Below are 23160 nucleotides of genomic sequence, written 5' to 3' on the forward strand. Positions count from 1 at the left end.
GGCCCTTTTTCGTTTGTACCTTCATTGCACGAGTCACCCTGTGAAGGTATTTGGTTTGTTATTTTGTTAAATTAAACGTCAAACCACACGTCACGCTGCATGTATACACGAACTAACGCAGCATAGAAATTAAGAAAAATAAAGCATTTTTAAAATATAATTAACATACGTTTGTACGAGTTATTAGAAGCATTATTGTTTAATTTTCTGAAAAAAAATACAGCACAATATTCCATCCCTTTACGTGTAGATGGGTCATAACCGCGATCTGTGTTTTTTTTGTTGCGCACACGGACAGCTCGGACAGTGTTTATTAGATTAGAAACGAAATTTCGAACCCATTAATTGCATGTGCTGTCGTTTATTTCGTGACGGACGGTGCGCGTTCGGTATTAAGTGTTGGAAAGATTAAATGTGTGTATAGGCCCGCCCGCAGAAAAAAAAACGTTTTTGCCAATCGTTTGATGTTGTCCCAGAAAGAAACTCCATTCAGGGCGTCCGGCTGTCATCAGTTTGCATCTTGAATGCTTATACACTGAACGATATGTGAACCGTGTGGAGCATATTTATCCGTAGTGCTGTGAAACAACACCCACCTCCCCCCAGGCACGGGCACTTGGAGCACTTGGAGCGCCCGAAACGCTCGTAAAGTAGTAAAGTTGTGCCGGATACTCCACAAACTCAATCAACCCCCTGGTCAAGAACACAAGCAGTAGTAGTGGTAGAATCAACGCGTCTTGAAGTTGGGCGTAAAAAAAAGCATCAACCGATCAACACCAAATCAACACCGATCAACCGTAGGGAAGTGTTTTTCTTTCCCTCACCCCTTCTCCCCGCCCGGTTTTTCCCACCCCTTCGTACACCGCCCGGGCCATGGCTCACGTCGACGAAAATGGCTGTGCGGGTGCCGTACCGGATGGACAACCCCGGATTGACAGTGTAAGTGTTCCAGAACCCTGTACGTGCGTACATTTGCTACTGATTAGATCGCCGGTGTTAATCGTGCGAAGGCTCTTATCGATCCCCAGCACCATATTCTCCTGCTATCCCATTGGTACGGAAACAATGCGAATCCGAAAGCGAGAGCTCGATAACAGAATTGTTCACTGTAGGAAGGTGTAGCAGCGAAACTAAGGCTACAGAAATTGCAACACAATGAGTCATACGTAGCCAATCCACGCACCTTCCCCCATAGGAAAGAGCCAAGAAAAACAACAACACAGCAAGTGTGAAAACGCCACCCCTCCCCCCCGGTTCTGCTGGCTGGTGGCTTGGAAAAGCCACTTCCTTTCCTGTTCACAAATGCATGGTAAAATCGATTGACCATTCACATTTGACATTTGCAAGGCAAGAGTCGGACCAATAAACCATACGTGCCGCGTCATACACGTAACCGAGAACGGTGAAACGAAACGAAAAATGCACCCAAACATGGGTCACCATGTTTTGCTCCCTTTACATTGGGCTTGTTGTTTTTTTTCTCTCTTCTCTTTACGCCGTAAAACACGCAGGCTCACTACATAAACGTGTAATCGAACGGAAGAAGGGGCGAAGAAAAATAAAAAACACCATCACAATACTGTTGTGTATTGTTTTCATGCCATGTGTTGGATTAAATTGGATGGAAAATGCTCGATTTTCACAGCAGCAAGGAGTCTGCTAAAATGTTGCTTTTTAATTTTTAGGTTTTTTTTTGTTTGTTTTAAGGAAATAAATAATACATCTAGACGTGCATGCGTTTCTTTCTCTCTTGCAGTCACAAGCCTTGCTAATAGAACCATCCGATGGTACATTACCGCTGCGGATTAAGGTTGTTGCCGGGCTGCAGCTCGCAAAGAAGGATATATTTGGCGCCAGGTAAGAAACACCAACAAAAGCATGATAAACGTTCCAAAAAAAAAGCGCGTCCTGAAAATCTAATTAATTTTTCCACCCTCCGGCGGGCCTTAATGCCACCTGTCCGGGTGCCGCTTTTTTTTGCAGTGACCCGTACGTGCGCATTGACGTAAACCAGATCAACGGCGACGCAACCGTCCTGTCGAAGTTTACCAAAACGAAGAAACGCACGCTTAATCCAAAATGGAACGAGGAGTTTATACTGCGCGTGAAACCGACCGAACAGAAGCTGGTGCTGCAGGTGTTCGATGAAAACCGGCTAACGCGGGATGATTTTCTTGGCATGGTCGAGATACCGCTGGTCGAGGTGCTGATGGAACGGCCCGGCATTACAATACCGGTCAAGAACTATCCGCTGCGACCGCGCAGGTCAGTTCGGTACGCCTTGAGTTTGTTTTCCCTTTTTTTTTTGTTATTTAATATAATTTTTGTATTATTTTTTTTTAAATGCCATTTGTTTCGTTTTTTTCGGGTGGATGCAATTTGTTTGTTTTTTTCTTTTTGTGGGGATTTTCGTTCATAAAGGTATTGGTTTTTGTTTTAGCAGTATAGAATATTTAAATTGCACCCGGTTGAACAGTGTAACTCTTTTCTTTTTGTTTTTTTTTATTTCGGTTTCGTTTTCGGTTTCGGTTTCCCACATGTTTTGCGTACATTTTCTTGCAGCGCTCGTTCAAACGTACGGGGTGAGCTACAGCTGTACCATGCGTACATTATCGACCAGTATCCGAACGAGACGGATTGGGAGATGATTGAGTCAAATCCGGTTCCAGCCGTCAGTAGTACACCACGTACGTCGACCAGCAACGGTGCGACGTACGAGTTGCCGCAGGGTTGGGAAGAACGTCAGGATGCGAATGGACGTACGTACTATGTCAATCACGTTGCCCGATCCACCCAGTGGGAAAGACCCACGGCAGTGTAAGTGTCACAATCTGGTGTTTGTTTATATCCATCGCAAAATTTAATATAATTTCTATACTTTTGTAGGCCTATGGAAACAATTGCGGAAAGCGATATGGATGTAGCCTTCCAGCGTCGTGTGCACATTAGCGTAGACGACAGTGCAACGGTAAGTACCTCGGGCCGGGATCCTCTCACCAGGGATTCTCGCTTATACTGAACGGAACAAAAACGCCCAAGCGAGGTGGCGAACAGAGTCTGCATGTTTGCATGCGAGCGAACCGTGTTGGTGTGTTTTGTTTTCCCTTTTTAATTTATTTTTGTTATTGCATGCCCACGGTAACTATAACGCGCGCCTCCATCCGTCTTCTACATTTCATGCAAACATTGTCCCAAAAATCGGGTTCGGTTTTTACCTTTTTTTTGCTTTTATTACGCGCGTTTATATGCAACGGGAAACAACAGGATATGGACAACATTAGCATCGATAATGATTCGTTCGATAATATAGAGGAAGACGACGAGCAGGAACCACCACCGCCGGTCGATCCGATGCCGGTGGAACAGGCGGGTGAAGCGATCGTGACGCAAGCGGCGGACAACGATGAGGTTGGGCTGGATGCGCTCGTTCATGCCGGGTCATCGGCCACAGCCGATTCATCGCCGGAACGCAGTCCCGAGGTTTCGATCACGGAGTATCTGCTCTGTGGTGATGGATTAGAGGTTACTGTGCAATCGCACCAAAGCACCGTTGCAGTGTGCGCTGCATATTGTTTTGTTCAAACATTGAGTGCAATGTGTTTTGTTAGCTCGTTTTTGGTCGCTCGTTTCACCGATGTGTGAATCTCGTTTGCTGCTGTTGTGATATTCGCTAGTCTAAACGTCTCCACGTCCGCTAATATAGTTCGTTAGTTTGCACTTTTTGTTTTTTTTTCTTCCGTTTTGGTCGAAACATTTTCTTTGGCACATTTTCTCATTGTATAAACATTCTGTTCGCGTGTTTTTAACCCTTTTATCTGATGCGATTGGATGTGTTTTTGCACACAACAAAATTTTTTCATCATCGTCAGTCGGATTCGGCTAGTATTGGTTCGGAATTGGCTGCCCAACAGTTGAACACTTCACGCAGCAATTCGATTGTTTCGTCGTCTACCGGAAGTCTCGCGCCCAATGGGGCCGACACACAGCAAACGGAACGTAATGAAGAATCCACCGTTGTGCTGCGTTCGAACACGGTACAGTCGTTACGGGCGATGCATCTTAGCACTCCTCCCCGATTGCCAGCAGCGCTCGTGCGTAGTTCTAGTCGTGCCGTCCCTATTCCCTCCGGCAATCGTACCGCAACATCGCTGAACCGGTCCAGGTGCGTTTGTTTGGGACAATAAACGACAATTTCGTTGCCTTCAAGCTGCTTTTATTTTTATATCCCATTTCCCATTATCTACGTTTTTGCCCTGATCTGTTCTGCGGTTGGTGTATGATTTTTCGCACGAACAAAAAAACACATCCTTTCCGACAACACAGAAGTACCATTCCAAGGCGACCAATAGTAGCGGAACGACGCACGGTACAAAGGAGAATGCACGAACAGTTCAAGCTCACCGAGGAAAGCCTACCGGACACTGAAGAGGTAAAACGCGGTGATCTTGGTGTAGGAAATTGACGAAATGTTCTGCTTTTCTGCCCGCTGTCATCGCTGTTTTTTGCACACGGGATAACCCGTGTCATTCGCTGCCTACAACCGGGTTGGAAAGATGTGCTGCGTGGAACGAAATCGCATTTCGTACGGTGTTGGCATTTTGTGTGGTGTGTCCATGCATTGTGCTTGTACGCTTGTCTCTTTGGTAGTGTTGGGAAAATGCGGCAAACAGAACGTACGAAAAAAGGTGTTTTTACCGGAACGTGCCAATCCATTTGTTCATAGCTTTTATCTCTGTGTCCCCTTCATTCAAATTGTGGCGTTTTTCTTTTTTTAGCGAGTTTGTTTATTGTTTTAGAAATAATACTTATGGTATCAATAATTTTAAATGCTTCAAATTATCCGTGCTGAATGTTTGCTAGTGGTAGACAAAATAATGTTTTCACCTTATTATTATTTTTTAATAAAATTGTAGTAAACATCCACTTACTTACATTTCAATTTACAATAACAATACCCTGGTCTTATCCTTTTGTATTAATATAAATTTAAAATATATTATTGTTTGCTAGAATTTTAAAAAAGAAAAAAGAAAAGAAACATTATACGAAATTTATTATAAATTGCTTACTTCAGTATGAAATAATTGAGAGAAATTAAAAAAAACTTTATACTAGAATACTTTATTATGTCTACCCATCTGTAACAAAAAAATGTAAATTTATTTGTAACAGTTTGAAACAAATGATAGTAAAAGTGTGTGTAAATGTCATCATTTTTTTTTTCAAACATTTAATATATAATTAAAACGCATAAAAAGGTTTGAAGGTAGTTTGCAATTCATGTGTGCTGTTTTGGAAATTTAACAACTTGTCATCAGAAGTGTTTGTACAGCTGTTGTATAGTTTTGTAAAGGAAAAAAAAGAAAATACAAATTACATCACAAATCTGCTTGGTACGCATTCACGTGTTCAGTCTGCTAAAGCGTACGTGTGTGTGTGTGTGTGTGTTCAATAATCGCTAGATTTAGACGTAAGGATTTTGTTTTATTAATTGTGTTTTTTCCCCCTCACATTTGTAACGATTTTCATTTTTCATCAACATACAGGACGGGGAAAATGGTGGTGTGCAGCTACGTTCGGCTGCACATGTTAGCGAAGGTGGCCGTCGATCGTCGAGTCGTTCGTCCATCGGTAGCGATAATAGTTTGCGTGCCCAACAGCAGCGTATCGATGCGGCGGAGGAGGAAAGTATGGTTGGTACTAGCGGCGCAGTCGTGCGAAGTGGTAGCAGTAATAGCAATAGCAGCAATGCGAGCGCTAGCAGTAACGTAAATGGTGACCGTCGTCCTTCCACCAGCACCGGTAACAATAATAACAACGGTGGCAGTACGTTCGGTACATCCGCTCCGGGGAACCAGGGTAGTAATACCATCAACAACAACGACACCAGTGACGATCGGTCGTCGACTCGATCGTCCACGTCCAACGATAATGATTCCACCGGCAGCAGCCCGTCGGGTGGAGGGGGTAGTTCCACAACGTTACCGACCGGCTGGTCGATGCAGCTCGCACCGAACGGGCGTGTATTCTTCATCGACCACAACGAGCGCAAAACGTCATGGGTTGATCCACGGACCGGCCGTGCTAGTCCGATGCCGACCAGCCAGGGTTCTACCGCGCTGAGCGATGTACGGCGACCGGAGGATGGGCTTGCCCCATTGCCGGAAGGCTGGGAAGAACGTGTCCACAGCGATGGCCGTATCTTCTTTATCGACCATAGTAAGTATTAACAGTCAGAGTGTTGTGATAAAAAAAAAATAACATTCACGTGCATCCGCAGACACCAGGACGACACAATGGGAAGATCCACGACTGTCCATTCCAACGATCGCCGGACAGGCGGTTCCTTACTCGCGCGACTACAAGCGAAAGTACGAATATCTGAAGACGCAGCTCCGAAAACCGGTAACATTTCGCCTTTATATATACCTTGGCAATTCTCTTTATTAATCTTTCTGTTTATATTCATTTAAAAAAGCAAAACGTACCGAACAAGATTGAAATCAAGGTTCGCCGAGCGTCCATCATGGAGGATTCCTACCGGATTATTAACTCCGTCACGCGGCTAGATCTGCTAAAGACGAAACTGTGGATCGAATTCGAGGGCGAGGCAGGGCTGGATTATGGTGGGTTGGCGCGCGAATGGTTTTATCTGCTTTCGAAGGAAATGTTTAACCCGTACTACGGACTGTTCGAGTACTCGGCAATGGATAACTACACGCTTCAGATAAACCCATACAGTGAGCTGTGCAACGAGGATCATTTGCTGTACTTTAGGTAAGGAAGGTGAACCAATGAAAACCTTTACACCGTTACTAACCGTTACGTTACTAACCGCTTTTGCTTGTGTAGATTTATTGGCCGCATCGCAGGTATGGCGGTGTACCACGGTAAGCTGCTCGATGCGTTCTTCATCCGGCCGTTCTACAAAATGATGCTGCAGAAACCGATCGATCTAAAAGACATGGAGGCAGTGGATACGGAGTATTACAACTCGCTCGTCTGGATCAAGGAGAACGATCCGAGCGAGCTGATGTTAACGTTTTGCGTGGACGAGGAAACGTTCGGACAGACGACGCAGCATGAGCTGCTGCCGAACGGGGCGGATATTGACGTGACGAATGAGAACAAGGACGAGTACATACGGCTCGTCATACAGTGGCGGTTTGTGTCGCGGGTTCAGGTGCAGATGCAAGCGTTTCTGGATGGATTCGGTTCGCTGGTGCCGTTGAATCTGTTGAAAATATTCGACGAACATGAGCTGGAGCTGCTAATGTGCGGCATCCAGAACATTGATTTGCGCGACTGGAAGCGCAACACACTGTACAAGGGTGATTACTATCCGAACCACGTCGTCATCCAGTGGTTCTGGCGTGCCGTACTGTCGTTCTCGAACGAGATGCGTGCCCGGTTACTGCAGTTCGTCACCGGTACGTCCCGTGTCCCGATGAACGGTTTCAAGGAGCTGTACGGATCGAACGGACCGCAAATGTTTACCATCGAGAAATGGGGTACGCCGGAAAATTACCCGAGGGCACACACCTGGTGAGTGGAATTACGTTTTAGTACATCAAAATGCGTTGGCTAACATTTTCTCTTTTGCTACTGCGAACAGTTTCAATCGGCTCGACTTGCCACCGTATGAAAGCTACATGCAGCTGAAGGAACGACTGATTCAGGCTGTGGAAGGAAGCCAAGGTTTCGCGGGTGTTGACTAGAAACGGTACAATTCGCTAGCGAATGTGTGATGTTGGGCGAAACGAGTGACGCGAATCAAACACACGCCGTCCAGTAGGCCATCAGCAACATCCCGTAAAAACACACACACATTTACAACACAATCCCAAACCCACACATACATACACTCATGGACGGTTTCTTTCGGTCCATGTCGTCGTCCAGTGCAGCTCTCTTCCATATGGTCCACCAGGTGATCTAGGGATCTGTGCAGGGACGGCTCATGACAATCAGTACAGATGCAGGTGTGGTTTAGTTAGGTTAGCGCATATTAGCATAGCTAGGATAGATAGGAAGATGGTGGAACAGTACCCATCCCGGTGTGTGAACGGTGCTTAGGAATGGAGATGATGTGCCACCGGAAACACGGTGGAACATTGTGGCCGGCTATTGAAACTTAAACAAAGTGATATTTAATACCAGCTGCCAAAAAAACAAAAACAAAACGAAACAAATCATTACACTGAAGCAAAACAAATGCAATCGAAGAACCTTATTCCGCGCCGCGCATCACGAAACATCACTTCATACCCGCGGTTGCACGCCGTAAACCCCCCCGCCCCCCTTCCCCTTTTGTACACAACATTCAGCTACTTTTGCTGAGGGATACTATGCGTAGATATTGTAAAATCCGTGCGTGTGATTCAAACAAAAAACTCCAAAGATATCGCCCATTTTTTGCAAAACCATTAACACTAGCGGCTAGAGAACTGACAGAAGAAAAAAAATGCTTACCTCCTTCATTTTAGTTAAGTCGTTAGTATAGGTGCGAAAAAAGAAAAACAACAACATTAAATATTTATCCACAAAGCTAGCTTATATTTATACATATACCAGCTCTTAATTTTCCTCGTACCAGAAATAGGGCGATAAAGTGTAACAAAGAAACAGTGAGCGAAAGAAGAAACGAGAATGATGGATCGATTTGCAAACGGACATAAGTTATCTTAGGGTAAACCTGTAGTCAACGATAATATTACAAAGTCGAGCAGAATAGCAAAAAAAAAACAACACGATTCACTAGAAAAATAAAAAAACAGCTCGCGGCAAAAAAGGAAGCAAAGCTGAGCGGTTCGTTTTTTGGGGGTAATTGACTAAATTCTAAATTTACTGACTTAAAGTCACCGTAGCGAATGTTATTGAATGATTTGGAGATTAGTAGGAACAAAAAAGAGAGAAAAAAACACGCCTAAAACGTAAAGTAAATAGATAAAAATGAATTTAATCTAACAGAAAAGTAAACCAAACGTCTAAACACTTTAATACAAAACGCTAAAAACAAAGGATAATGATGAAAATAATTAAACAACTACAGAAGCAAATCGAAAATATTAACCCCCGTTAATGATTGCTATTTTAAAGCTGTAAAATACAATATAAACAATTTAATAGAGCAAATTGATACAAATGAAGCGAGAAACATACAAGAGAAAAAAAAACAAACAAACAAAGGCTGTTAAATGTGTGAGCGTCTCACTTGGAAGGATTGTGAAGGTGTTGTATTTTTTTTTTAAATCTTTCCAACAATTCCGTTTTGGCTTCCTCAAACATTTCTGCTTCTTCTTTGTTTAAATTCTTTCCTGCTTAATTCGTGTTAATTAATTATTGCCGTTGTGGATTACTGTCTCGTATAAGCAAAACAAAATACAAGCATTGTATTTACTCCTAGGAATAACGAAAAAAAAGGAAGAGAGAGAGAGATAGAGAAAGATAGAAAAGAATATTTATATACGAAGAAGCCACCCAAGCATTGCAGCACCAGGCTTCAGCTGCCAAGGCCAGAGGCTTATGAAGCTATTTATTGATTCTGTGCTAGTGAACTGTTGTTTGCCTGAGGATGTTATATGAAAAACGAAACAAAAAAAAAGACAAGCAAACACAAGGGAACGAGAAACCGAGCAATGGCGAAATGTTTGTTGCGCGCCATTGTGTGTTACAGTTAGCGGGTTAGGCGGGTGGCTAGAGGTTAACTGTTTCGAGGCGGTACTTTGAAATGAGAACACAGTTCAGATCTTACTAATGTTTCAGTTAATTTGTATGTTAGAGTTTAATGAAACCGTTTTAAATAAAACCGAAACATATGAAACGTAACAGAATGGAGCAGAGCGAGATATACGCCAGAAAGTATGTCCCATTTCTTAGGTTATGTTTGCTAGATAACCTTACCGTATAACCTTATAACTATATACTAGTGATGTACTAATTGAATCTTTTGAAAAGAATCATTCATAAGAATATTCAGGGAAGACTCTCAAAATGTTAATTCTTTTTCATAAATTCAGATGAATATTCAAAGATTCATGAATCCTTAACGATTCACTGTCAACAAACCTAAGTAAAAATGGCTGACCGGAAGGAGGAGTGGACTTATTGCAGAAGTGCTGAACTACATAAATCATCGGGCTGTTCCGAAACTCCAAGAATTTAAAATTGAATGGAGATTCATGAATCTTCATAATAGAGATTCAGAATCATTCATTTAGTTCAAAGATTCGTACAGATTCATGAATCTGAATCAGATTCACCCAACAGTAATATATATCCAGTTAGAACCTGGGTACAATTTCTTTTCAAACAGATCATCAATATCAATTTCACAAAGATCTCAATATTCGCCCATGCACCTTCAATAGATTGCGTAACATTTTCCTGCAAACAGCCAGCCCTCGCACAAAAATCTAACCTTGGCTTGATTAGAGTTCGCAATGCACGATGGTTTTCCTTGTGTTTTCTCAAGCCAACCTTCGTATTTTTTTTTTGCTTACCGTGCAATGCAAACATTCTCCGGCTGTATCAGCATTCTACATCGCGATCTGTGTTCATTCGAGGTCATCAATCCACCAATGGAAGTCCACAATATCGTTGTGTACGTAGCGGGTAAATGAGAACACCAAAAGAAAAAAAAAATGGTCGATGAATTTAGTACATCCACGAAAGCGTTGCGAAAAACATACCCCGTCGCTGGGGTTTGAGTACAAAATGCGTTCGTTTGCACAGATTGGGCGACGCCATGATGGTACACCATGTGTTTTTTTCGTCACACGTTATTTTGCACATCTATTTTGCACATGGTCGTGTACCAAAAAAGAATGAAAAAAAAAGAATATAATTTGCCATTATAAATATCTTTATTTTTGCTTCATATTATACTATGATACGTGTTAAAATTAAGTAACGCTAAAACGCTACAGTAACGGCGCCTGGAAGAAAACGACGTGACTTTCCGAGCGTTTGTTTTTTGATTTTTCCTCCTCCTCATACACCACCGTGAGCTAAGCGGAGGGTCAGCGTGCAGGACACGGCTTCAACTCCTCTGCAACTGCTAACCTTCTGTCCCACCCATCTACAAACACACACAAACACACACACACACAAGCGTGTACCACACAGTCTCCTCGGTGCCTGTAATATGATACATTTTACACAGCTAAGACCTACCCACTAGTGATACTACTGCTAACTACTACCACTATAGCGATCCGCAGGCGCTTAACGGGTGGTGTCGCCGGCACCAATGCGCGTCCCTCTGTGCGACGACACCCGGCAATAACGCGCGTTACTAATCTCATTACATTGCTACACCACTTAACTCTCTCCGTTTGCTTACTTAAATATGTTTTGACGTTAAAACGTGTAAAGAACCGTACGGTGCGGCGTGTTAAGATAATAATAATAATAAAAAAAAACAAAGCTACGGTTCGCCTATGGCGATCCTGTGCATTTCGCTTCTAGCGTCTCCGTGCCTTGAGGTGTCGTGAGGAGATGGAGGCACCCAGAATGGCTATAGCAGAGGACAGAATAGTTTAGGTAGAATGTAAGCTCCAGTATCAAGTATGAGAGTCCAGTTTTGTCTCTTTCTCTTCTTTCGTCCTTTCCTCTCTCTCTCTCACATACACTCTTTTTTCTGTTCGTTATATTGTGTAATATTTATCATATCATCTGAATGCCATTCTGATGCACGTGTTGCGAAGCTGTGATACGTCTGGAATAGAACCGAAGCAAAAGCGTATGGGAAGCAGCTGTTGTGTGTTGTGTCGTTAAATTTAACCCCTGATCGATGTATGTCTCTGTAAGTTTGGATGCGTTTACTATTATACGTCTCACCTGACGTACGTGTCTATGGCGGGTGGCTACTACAGGAGACTCCTAGTAAATTCTCATTCGCTCGTAAGGCGGTACTCGCTACAAACGTGCACAGATGCATGCATTCAGCTGCATGCTCTTAGGCCAGTCAGCAGGAAGAGGGGGGGGGGGGGGGGGGGGGGAAATGAAGGCAAAAGGTGACATTTTTAAAATGTCAGCTAGTGCTTCGCGAAAGTAGTAATGTGAAACCGTTTAGCAGAAGTAGATTAGTAGGTGGATGAAGTGAAGGGGCCCCCATCACTACGCTGTTTGCGTATGCGAAGGACTGTTTTACGTGAAACCCCTTCGCACTAAATCAAACTTTTTTTTTAAATAAATAAGTTATGTATTTCCTCTTTCAAGTAAGCAGTCGTGTTTGCGCAGAAGTAATAGCGATTAAATAAATAAATAAATAAATCAATCAATAAATAATGCTCAATACGCTAATATACTAAACAATGTAGATCGTCCCCATCGGGAGAGCTCTCCTCCCCATTCATCGTACTAGAAGTGTTTGTGTATGTGTGTGTTTGTTTCTTTTTTTTTGTTTTTTTTTTTTGGCAAGCATCCTTTCCCTAGCACCAGTGATCCGGATGCACCGGAAAACGCCCGGAAAACAAAGGGAAAACGGGCACAATACTTGCGCCTGGTTAAATGTAGCCTGCCATCACCCCATACATCCCATCACCAACGCGGGAGCTCCACCGACTGGCTGCTGCACCTGTTTCCCCCGGGTCGGCCATTTTACTATCCGTGTGTACTTTCTATGTGTGCCCCTACCCCCCTTCCTATTTTGTATGTGTGCGTGTGTGCGTGTGTCCGTGTGTGTGTTGTTTCTTTTCTTTTGTCTTTAAAAGGTGCCTAACCTTAACTCTTAGAAATGTATCAACTAAATACTGCCCTGCTGTATTTAACAACAACAACAAAAAAATCGTTTGAAAAATGTTTTGCGTTTTTGTTTTGAAGTGGGCGGAAATTTAAGAAATAGATCTAGTGTTTGCTTTGTAAAAACAAAACAAAAAAAAAACGGTTTCCATTTAGTTTGAGTTCCGTGTTTTGCCGTGCAGCACACCTGCGTGTTGACTGGAGAGGATGGGTTTTGTGTAAGGGGGAAAGGGGGGGGGGGGGAGTAGGAAGCGTCCGTTGGCGCTCGTTCCACCTTCCCGGTTGCGATCGAGAAGGGTTGGGAGAACGCACGAAAAACAAAAAAAAAACAGAGGTGGATCGTGGATTGAGAAACGAAAGGATGCAGCAAGAACCGGGGGGGATTCGCTCCTCAGCTCGCACTCAAGCACTTCCCCAAATCCGACCGACCGTTCAGGTGTAGAACATACGCGTTTTGCTGTTGGTGGCGTTCGATTTGGTTGACTTGAGCGTACCGACGATGGAGCTAGCTCCACTGGTCAGCACGGTACCGGAGACGGACGATGTGAGGTGCGGATTGGTGAACGCAACCGAACGCTCCTTCGCTAGTGACAGCGAGAACGGCTTGAGGCGTATGCAGAGAAAGGCGGACGTAATGCAGGAGGCTAGCAGTATCGATAGCAGCACGACGATCGTGACGGTAAAGCCGGGCGTGGTCATGCAGATGAGACCTTCGTCGCGTGCAGAAAATACCATCGTGGCGGCCTCGGTATCGTTCACCGAGCCGGACCCGATCGGGAATGTAAGATCACCGGGCGACACAACGCGTATGACACGGTTCAGTCCGACGTCCTCCTTCTGTTCCGGGTCGGTCGCACGCGTACGTCGGATCCGCCGGTCGTCCCGCTTGCGGTTCGAGGTAAACACGTGCGCGTCGAGTGACTGGGGAGGCGGTGGTGGTGGCGGTGGTCCATATTGCTGGTGTTCCGGTCCTCCGGACAGATGGTGCACGTCCAGCACACCCGGATCGGTACACTGGTCCGGACACTGGTAGCGACAGATCTGGATCGTACACTGGAAATGTACCTCCATCGAGTCGGGGAACTTGAATGCCTGGAAATGGGCGTACGACAGTACCGAGGCGCTCGCACCGAAGTTCTTGATCTTGGTAAAGCGTGACATCAGCTTCGGCCGTGTAACGCAACCACGCTGATCGACCAGCTGGATCGGTGCCCGCTTACCATCGTGCGCCATACAGTTCCGCACCAGCATGTCGAACTTGCTGTCATCGTCCTTGATCGCCAGCACCATCGTCATCGTTTGGCCGATCTTTACCAGCCCGGATACCTCCGATGCCCACGGACCCTTGCCGACCTGTATCTGCATCCAGCAGCCAACATTATCACCGGCAAAGTCCGCCCGTATCACATCGAGCATGTCGACCGGGAACGGCCGGAACGTGACGGACTTCTCGTACTGATCGTGCCAGGTACAGCGGAGCTTGCGCGCCTGATCCCACACCTCCTGTACCTGCGGATCGTACTGCAGCACGATGATGTTCTCGAAGTACGAGCCCGCGTTCGTGTCCGTGCCGGAGTAACCGTTGTACAGGACGTTGTCCGTGTTGCCAGCCGTACCGCACTCGTGGATACCGATGTCAAACGAAGCCGATGTTTTACCGAGCCCGGCCGGCAGATGCACACAGTTGACGTTGCTGTAGTGACCCTTGGAGAAAACGATGCCGAAGAAGGGTTTGTCGAACTGGACGAACACCTTCATACCTTGCTTTTCACACTTCACGTCCAGCGAGACAATTTTCGGCATGTCCTGTAATGGGGACGACCAGAGTTCGTTACCGGCAAGCGGTGGCCCGTACAGCTTCTCTGGGCTAAGCTCGCTGGCCTGTGCTTTGAGTGCACCCGATAGTGGTAGTGGCGGAGGCGGACCATGGTAGGCGTGTGCCACCGGTACACCTTGTGGAGGTGGTGGCGGTGGTGGCGGTCCGAACGGTTGACCATGGCTTAAAGACGCTAGTAGTCGAGTAGGAAAAGTGAGTCAAACACAGCGAGAGAAAGAGAGAGAGAGAGAGAGAGAGAGAGAGAGAGAGAGAGAGAGAGAAAAGAAGAATGTAAGCGATGTCGTTGGAGCACGCAAATCTCCTTCAAAATCTCCTTACCTCGACTCGGTCCATGCGGTATCGGTGGTCCATGGTGCGGTATCGGTCCATGCTGAGGGCCTGGTCCATGTTTCGCCAAACCGGGGCCACCCAAGCCTACCGAACCGTGGCTTAATGGCGATGGTAAGTGTTGCGGGTAGGACTGTACCGGTGCCGATCCTTGCAAATCTTGATCAACCGATTCCAGTGCAACCTGGTCGGAATCGTTTTCACGCTTCGCCACCTCATCTCCAGGGCTAACCGATTTCACAACCTCGACCTGATCCTCGGCTACCGTCAGCTGTTGTAAGAAAGAACCACAACAAAAGGTTAAGCATTTTTATATCATTTTTGTTATATATGTTGTTAATTTTTTTTTAAATGTGGAAATTTGTGCGTTATTGCAGAAATTGGAAATATTGGACATTCTCGCTTCTTTCATCTCCAACATCAATCGCCGGTTTGCCAGGGGGAACAATGTCCAAGCCGTGTGCACCGCTGCCATCGGTAGCAAGAATTTCATTTGCTAATCCACACATCCACTATCTAGTCGCTGCACAAGGTCGCCTAATTCAAGGCGCCTAGACGTATCGCAAAATCTGGAACGCGCGAATTTGCTCTTAGATTCCGCAGCTGTACATACAGTACAGCTGTGATGGCGAAGAACATATCATGTATGACCTTCTAAAATCGGGATGAAATGTTGTTTTCCATTTTTCGGAACATCTTCACGATCGGTGTGTGAGTGTTCGATGCATTCAACAGGTGGATTAGACGATGTAAGCACGAGCAGATAAAAACCCTGGAGGCTGTCCAGGACCGGTACATTCCTAGCAACCTACTCGTCGGATGCTTATTTCGCGATAAATTGGCTAGTGACGGTGTACGAAACGATCGTGTGTGACAGTGACATTTAGGTGGAAAATTGTTTTCTGTTTCATTTTGTAAGGCAACACACAAGGATGCGTTCCTTGGAGTACTTAGGGAAGGTGGCACTGTTAGTGGCGCTAACACTATGGTTTAGCGGTAAGTTACAGATAACTAGTGGCAAATAGTGCTTGCGATAATGCGTGTTAACGGTGCTGAAAAGTACGGCCTGTGTGCAATGTGGTCGAGAGTGAATTCTGATTTGTTTCGCTTTTGTGTAACTTTTCTAGCTAACCTGGTCCAGTCCTCCGGTGCTCCTGTAATGTGTGAGTAGCTAGTGGTGTACCCTAGTGGTGGTCAGGCGTCAAATCCATTCTTCAATAAACCTATGCTCCGATTTTCCAGCAAGGAGAATATGTGTCGCAACAATAGCCAACTTCAGTACGACCAATTCGGTCGCATTTTGCACGCACACAATCTGTAATACGTTGAAAGTGGGTGTAAATGGTACGATTGGCTTCGTTACAACCGCAACAATACCTGCAGCAACTGTACGCAGTGAGTACGAATGTTGAACGCTACCAGATGGGTGTGTGTTATTATTTTTAATTCGCTGCTAATACAACCGTACCATAACTACCGTCTGCAGGTCTATTGCCTACCTTCTGTGACCGAAGACAGGCCTATCCTTACCTGCAACCGTACTTAGCGGTCGTTGGTGCCGGCAATGAAGCCCCGTTGGCTGCCATGCTCTCAAGTACAACGATCAGAGCAAACTTCATAAAGGCGCTGATTGCTTTCGTAAAATCTTATCCAAACTGTGTTGGAATATTTATCGACTTTACCTTCCTTAGCACGTCTCAGGCGGTACGAATGCTATGATTTGCCCATCGAAAACGTTCCATTGCTTGAATGGTGTGCTTATTCATTTTAGTCTAGCTACTCCGGGTTCATGTCAGAATTGCTGGTGTCTGCTGGAGCAGCCTCGATCAAATTGGCCTCTGCCTTGCCTTGGGACGCGACACGTTACGCTGATGTGTACTACAATCCGACACTACCGAAACTTGAGTTTAACGTTCTACGGACGTATGATGACTTTTACGAAGGGAACACCACTGTCGTCCATCCGATTAACCCTCTTTTCAGCATGGCGGCACCTTTTGCAGAGGCAGCTAAAACTATTGTAAGTTCGGACCAGAGGAATAATACATTTGATGAGAGTTTTTAATTTTACCTTCACCTTGCAGTACTCAAATGTATACAAGTGGGTTATTATGGGATTCAGCCCAGACGATATCGTAATGGGTTTGTCTATGTACGCACGTGCGTTTACCGTCACGAGTGTTAGTCAGTTCGGAGCAACAGGAACAGCAAGGGCAGCTTTCGCATCTTACTGTGAAGTAATGATACAACCAAAGATGCATACTTAAGTCGGAATAATCACCAGATGCACTTTTTTTTGCAGGCACTCCTATTCTCCACCCAGAATGGAATTCAAACAAACAATGCCGGAGAAAGTATAACCTCTAACAATAGTTTAGCGTACGTATTCAACTCGTATGCAGCAATTGACATTAAATTGAACTTTGCAAAATCAAACAATTTGGGTGGCGTTGCATTATTTTCCATAAACACTGCCGGTGAAAATGCTGAACTGTTACGATACGTAACTAGCGTCCTGGCACCTACGCCACCGGCTGGATATACATACCCAGTAGCATCGTATCCTAAGTGTGGTGTAACAATTACATTCCCAGAAGTTGTATCTACCACTAGTCAACCAGCAGCTACCACGGTCAGTCCAAGTGGAACAACTGCTGCTGGAGGAGGCACAACTGCTGCAGGAGGAGGCACAACTGCTGCTGGCGGAGCAACAACTGCTGCCGGAGGAGCCACAACTGCTGCTGGAGGAGCCACAACGGCTGCTGGTGGTGCAACAACTGCTGCAGGAGGAGGCACAACTGCTGCTGGAGGAGGCACAACTGCCGCCGGAGGAGGCACAACTGCTGCTGGAGGAGCGACAACTGCTGCCGGAGGAGGCACAACTGCTGCTGGCGGTGTAACAACTGCTGCTGGAGGAGCCACAACTGCTGCTGGAGGAGGCACAACTGCTGCTGGCGGTGCAACAACTGCTGCAGGAGGTGCCACAACTGCTGCTGGAGGTGCTACAACTGCTGCTGGAGGCGCAACAACTGCCGCTGGCGGAGCTACAACTGTTGCCGGCGGAGCCACAACTGCTGCAGGAGGAGCTACAACGGCTGCCGGAGGAGCCACAACTGCTGCCGGAGGAGCCACAACGGCTGCTGGTGGTGCAACAACTGCTGCTGGAGGAGGCACAACTGCTGCTGGAGGAGGCACAACTGCTGCTGGAGGAGGCACAACTGCTGCCGGAGGAGCCACAACTGCCGCCGGAGGAGCTACAACTGCTGCTGGCGGTTGGACACCTCCTACAACAGCAGGCCCAACTACTGCCGGAGGAGCTACAACGGATGCTGGAGGAGCTACAACTGCTGCTGGCGGTTGGACACCTCCTACAACAGCACCCCCAACTACTGCCGGAGGAGCTACAACGGCTGCTGGAGGAGCTACAACTGCTGCTGGCGGTTGGACACCTCCTACAACAGCACCCCCAACTACTGCCGGAGGAGCTACAACGGCTGCTGGAGGAGCTACAACTGCTGCTGGCGGTGTAACAACTGCTGCTGGAGGAGGCACAACTGCTGCTGGCGGAGCAACAACTGCTGCTGGAGGAGCCACAACTGCTGCTGGAGGAGCTACAACTGCTGCTGGAGGTGCCACAACTGCTGCTGGAGGTGCTACAACTGCTGCTGGCGGTGCAACAACTGCTGCAGGAGGTGCCACAACTGCTGCTGGAGGTGCTACAACTGCTGCTGGCGGTGCAACAACTGCTGCTGGCGGAGCTACAACTGCTGCAGGAGGAGCTACAACGGCTGCCGGAGGAGCCACAACTGCTGCTGGAGGAGCCACAACGGCTGCTGGTGGTGCAACAACTGCTGCTGGAGGAGGCACAACTGCTGCTGGAGGAGGCACAACTGCTGCAGGAGGAGCGACAACTGCTGCAGGAGGAGCGACAACTGCTGCCGGAGGAGCCACAACTGCTGCTGGAGGAGCCACAACGGCTGCTGGTGGTGCAACAACTGCTGCTGGAGGAGGCACAACTGCTGCAGGAGGAGCGACAACTGCTGCTGGAGGAGCCACAACTGCTGCTGGAGGAGCTACAACGGCTGCTGGTGGAGCCACAACTGCTGCTGGCGGAGGTACAACTGCTGCTGGAGGAGGCACAACTGCTGCAGGAGGAGCCACAACAGCTGCTGGAGGAGCCACAACTGCTGCTGGCGGTGCAACGACTGCTGCTGGCGGTGCAACGACTGCTGCTGGTAGTGCAACAACTGCTGCCGGCGGAGCCACAACTGCTGCAGGAGGAGCTACAACGGCTGCTGGTGGAGCAACAACGGCTGCTGGAGGAGCGACAACTGCTGCAGGAGGAGCCACAACTGCTGCTGGAGGAGGCACAACTGCTGCTGGTGGTGCCACAACTGCTGCTGGCGGAGGCACAACTGCTGCTGGAGGAGGCACAACTGCTGCTGGAGGAGGCACAACTGCTGCAGGAGGAGCGACAACTGCTGCTGGAGGAGCTACAACTGCTGCTGGAGGAGCCACAACTGCTGCAGGCGGTGCAACGACTGCTGCTGGAGGAGCTACTACTGCTGCTGGAGGAGCCACAACTGCTGCTGGAGGAGCGACAACTGCTGCTGGCGGTGCAACGACTGCTGCTGGAGGAGCGACAACTGCTGCTGGAGGAGCCACAACGGCTGCTGGAGGAGCCACAACGGCTGCTGGAGGAGCCACAACTGCTGCAGGAGGAGCCACAACGGCTGCAGGAGGAGCGACAACGGCTGCAGGAGGAGCAACAACTGCTGCTGGAGGAGCCACAACTGCTGCAGGAGGAGCCACAACTGCTGCTGGAGGAGGCACAACTGCTGCTGGTGGTGCCACAACTGCTGCTGGCGGAGGCACAACTGCTGCTGGAGGAGGCACAACTGCTGCTGGAGGAGGCACAACTGCTGCAGGAGGAGCGACAACGGCTGCTGGAGGAGCTACAACTGCTGCTGGAGGAGCCACAACTGCTGCAGGCGGTGCAACGACTGCTGCTGGAGGAGCTACTACTGCTGCTGGAGGAGCCACAACTGCTGCTGGAGGAGCGACAACTGCTGCTGGCGGTGCAACGACTGCTGCTGGAGGAGCGACAACGGCTGCTGGAGGAGCCACAACGGCTGCTGGAGGAGCCACAACGGCTGCTGGAGGAGCCACAACTGCTGCTGGCGGTGCAACGACTGCTGCTGGCGGTGCAACGACTGCTGCTGGTGGAGCGACAACTGCTGCTGGTGGTGCAACAACGGCTGCTGGAGGAGCCACAACTGCTGCTGGTGGTGCAACAACTGCTGCCGGCGGAGCCACAACTGCTGCTGGAGGAGCTACAACTGCTGCTGGAGGAGCTACAACTGCTGCTGGAGGAGCCACAACTGCTGCTGGAGGAGCTACAACTGCTGCTGGAGGAGCCACAACTGCTGCTGGAGGAGCTACAACTGCTGCTGGAGGAGCCACAACGGCTGCTGGAGGAGCCACAACGGCTGCTGGAGGAGCCACAACTGCTGCAGGAGGAGCCACAACGGCTGCTGGAGGAGCCACAACGGCTGCTGGAGGAGCCACAACTGCTGCTGGCGGTGCAACGACTGCTGCTGGAGGAGCCACAACTGCTGCTGGTGGTGCAACAACTGCTGCCGGCGGAGCCACAACTGCTGCAGGAGGAGCTACAACTGCTGCTGGAGGAGCCACAACTGCTGCTGGAGGAGCTACAACTGCTGCTGGAGGAGCCACAACTGCTGCTGGAGGAGCTACAACTGCTGCTGGAGGAGCCACAACTGCTGCAGGAGGAGCTACAACGGCTGCTGGAGGAGCTACAACTGCTGCAGGAGGAGCCACAACGGCTGCTGGAGGAGCCACAACGGCTGCTGGAGGAGCCACAACTGCTGCTGGAGGAGCCACAACGGCTGCTGGAGGAGCCACAACTGCTGCTGGCGGTGCAACGACTGCTGCTGGTGGAGCGACAACTGCTGCTGGTGGTGCAACAACGGCTGCTGGAGGAGCGACAACTGCTGCCGGAGGAGCCACAACTGCTGCTGGAGGAGCTACAACTGCTGCTGGCGGTGCAACGACTGCTGCTGGTGGAGCCACAACTGCTGCAGGAGGAGCCACAACTGCTGCAGGAGGAGCCACAACTGCTGCTGGAGGAGCGACAACTGCTGCTGGAGGAGGCACAACTGCTGCAGGAGGAGGCACAACGGCTGCTGGTGGTGCAACAACTGCTGCTGGAGGAGCCACAACGGCTGCTGGAGGAGCTACAACTGCTGCTGGAGGAGCAACAACGGCTGCTGGAGGAGCAACAACTGCTGCTGGAGGAGCTACGACTGCTGCAGGAGGAGCGACAACGGCTGCAGGCGGTGCAACAACTGATGCAGGAGGAGCTACAACAGCTGCTGGTGGAGCCACAACGGCTGCAGGAGGAGCCACAACTGCTGCTGGCGGAGCGACAACTGCTGCTGGCGGTGCAACGACTGCTGCTGGAGGAGCGACAACTGCTGCTGGTGGTGCAACAACGGCTGCTGGAGGAGCTACAACTGCTGCTGGAGGAGCGACAACGGCTGCTGGAGGAGCGACAACTGCTGCCGGAGGAGCCACAACTGCTGCTGGAGGAGCTACGACTGCTGCTGGCGGTGCAACGACTGCTGCTGGTGGAGCCACAACTGCTGCAGGAGGAGCCACAACTGCTGCAGGAGGAGCCACAACTGCTGCTGGAGGAGCGACAACTGCTGCTGGAGGAGGCACAACTGCTGCAGGAGGAGGCACAACGGCTGCTGGTGGTGCAACAACTGCTGCTGGAGGAGGCACAACTGCTGCTGGAGGAGCCACAACGGCTGCTGGAGGAGCCACAACTGCTGCAGGCGGTGCAACGACTGCTGTTGGCGGAGCGACAACTGCTGCTGGCGGTGCAACGACTGCTGCTGGAGGAGCGACAACGGCTGCTGGAGGAGCCACAACTGCTGCAGGAGGAGCGACAACGGCTGCTGGAGGAGCCACAACTGCTGCAGGCGGTGCAACGACTGCTGCTGGCGGAGCCACAACGGCTGCTGGCGGTGCAACGACTGCTGCTGGAGGAGCCACAACTGCTGCAGGAGGAGCCACAACTGCTGCAGGAGGAGCGACAACGGCTGCCGGAGGAGCCACAACTGCTGCTGGCGGTGCAACGACTGCTGCTGGAGGAGCGACAACGGCTGCTGGAGGAGCCACAACTGCTGCAGGCGGTGCAACGACTGCTGCTGGAGGAGCGACAACGGCTGCTGGAGGAGCTACTACTGCTGCTGGAGGAGCCACAACTGCTGCTGGAGGAGCGACAACTGCTGCAGGAGGAGCCACAACTGCTGCTGGAGGAGCCACAACTGCTGCTGGAGGAGCGACAACGGCTGCTGGAGGAGCAACAACGGCTGCTGGAGGAGCTACAACTGCTGCTGGAGGAGCCACAACTGCTGCTGGAGGAACCACAACTGCTGCACCAGAAGTTGTGTGTGGAATTACTGTGCAAGGGCAATACGGTGCACTTGTTGGCAGTTTTTGCAGTTCGCTCTCCGAAATTACGTTATACATTACAGCGGGAAGTAGCTGTGGTGTCGTAGCTTAATGGAAGCATTGACGATATTTTAATTTGTTTTATACTTGCTCTCAAGATTGATGTTAATAAAGTACAAGTGAAAATTAAATAAGCTTTGTTAATTCGTTGTTAATATTTCTCTGATAAATCCGATTGGTTGAGCACAAAGACATAATATGAAATTGCTGTAAAAATTCACTACACAACTATAAATCGATGTAATGGACTGTAATGGAGTTGAATATTTAATGAATACGCTAGACCTCATACATTGCTGTGGGATTCTGTGAATTGCTTTTCCACTGTATGTTTGGTCACCAACAGCGACTTTGGTGTTATTTGCTCAGTTGTGTTGGTCGTACTAGGCACACTTGAACAAATCTGTGCAGCTTAAGAAAAGTTGGTTACAATCAGTGGCAACCGACATACGATTGAGATATGAGGTATATTCGTGGATCTAGTAAAAGGTGTTAATGAGCAGTTAAAATATTTCAGCCTTATGATACGATATGGTCACGATATAGGCGCTATCAAGTTTTCATTAACTTGTCATCCAATCAAACATGCTACACACAATCAACCAGTGAAAAATATAAGTGACGGCAAATCAACGCACCAGTTAGTTAAACATCATTAGTTTAAAGTTGCTTCTTCTTTGTGGACATTCCGAGATCTTGGATAGTCTGTC

General features: G+C 48.4%; 3 protein-coding genes across 12 annotated transcripts in view; 2 read left to right on the top strand and 1 right to left on the bottom strand.

Annotated features, from left to right (window-relative positions):
- The first annotated feature begins 85 nt into the window (after positions 1–85).
- Positions 86–8821, top strand: LOC125762524 (E3 ubiquitin-protein ligase Nedd-4-like). 4 transcript variants are annotated; one of them, XM_049424703.1, is made up of 12 exons: positions 86–939; positions 1757–1857; positions 1984–2274; positions 2563–2817; positions 2887–2968; positions 3870–4162; positions 4324–4429; positions 5547–6219; positions 6281–6405; positions 6479–6777; positions 6853–7545; positions 7616–8821. In XM_049424703.1, the coding sequence occupies exons 1-12, from the start codon at positions 874–876 to the stop codon at positions 7716–7718; spliced, it is 3087 nt and encodes a 1028-aa protein (XP_049280660.1). In that variant the 5' UTR covers positions 86–873; the 3' UTR covers positions 7719–8821. The 4 variants fall into 4 exon arrangements, with proteins under 4 accessions (XP_049280660.1, XP_049280671.1, XP_049280679.1 ...); XM_049424714.1 differs by having other exon boundaries at positions 1984–2265; XM_049424722.1 differs by lacking the exons at positions 3870–4162; positions 4324–4429 and adding an exon at positions 3265–3522 and having other exon boundaries at positions 87–939.
- A 2793-nt stretch (positions 8822–11614) lies between these two features.
- The window catches only part of LOC125762668 (uncharacterized), a 29779-nt gene continuing 18233 nt past the window's right edge, over positions 11615–23160 (bottom strand). For both annotated transcript variants that reach the window (XM_049425057.1, XM_049425050.1), the window contains 2 exons: positions 14900–15179; positions 11615–14753 (listed from right to left, as the gene is read on the bottom strand). In XM_049425057.1, the coding sequence (XP_049281014.1) occupies positions 13177–14753; positions 14900–15179 (1857 nt within the window). In that variant the 3' untranslated portion in view covers positions 11615–13176. The remainder of the gene's footprint in view (positions 14754–14899; positions 15180–23160) is intronic.
- LOC125762469 (autotransporter adhesin BpaC-like) lies at positions 15679–22839 on the top strand. Of its 6 annotated transcripts, none has more exons than XM_049424593.1 (8): positions 15679–15904; positions 16036–16071; positions 16151–16303; positions 16395–16612; positions 16680–16928; positions 16993–17145; positions 17211–18537; positions 19567–22837. In XM_049424593.1, the coding sequence occupies exons 1-8, from the start codon at positions 15841–15843 to the stop codon at positions 22500–22502; spliced, it is 5136 nt and encodes a 1711-aa protein (XP_049280550.1). In that variant the 5' UTR covers positions 15679–15840; the 3' UTR covers positions 22503–22837. The 6 variants fall into 6 exon arrangements, with proteins under 6 accessions (XP_049280550.1, XP_049280580.1, XP_049280570.1 ...); XM_049424623.1 differs by lacking the exon at positions 15679–15904 and having other exon boundaries at positions 15926–16071; positions 17211–17742; positions 18079–18537; positions 19567–22839; XM_049424613.1 differs by lacking the exon at positions 15679–15904 and having other exon boundaries at positions 15926–16071; positions 17211–17886; positions 18076–18537; positions 19567–22838.

Source organism: Anopheles funestus, chromosome X (assembly GCF_943734845.2).
Source record: "Anopheles funestus chromosome X, idAnoFuneDA-416_04, whole genome shotgun sequence".
NCBI lineage: Eukaryota > Metazoa > Arthropoda > Insecta > Diptera > Culicidae > Anopheles > Anopheles funestus.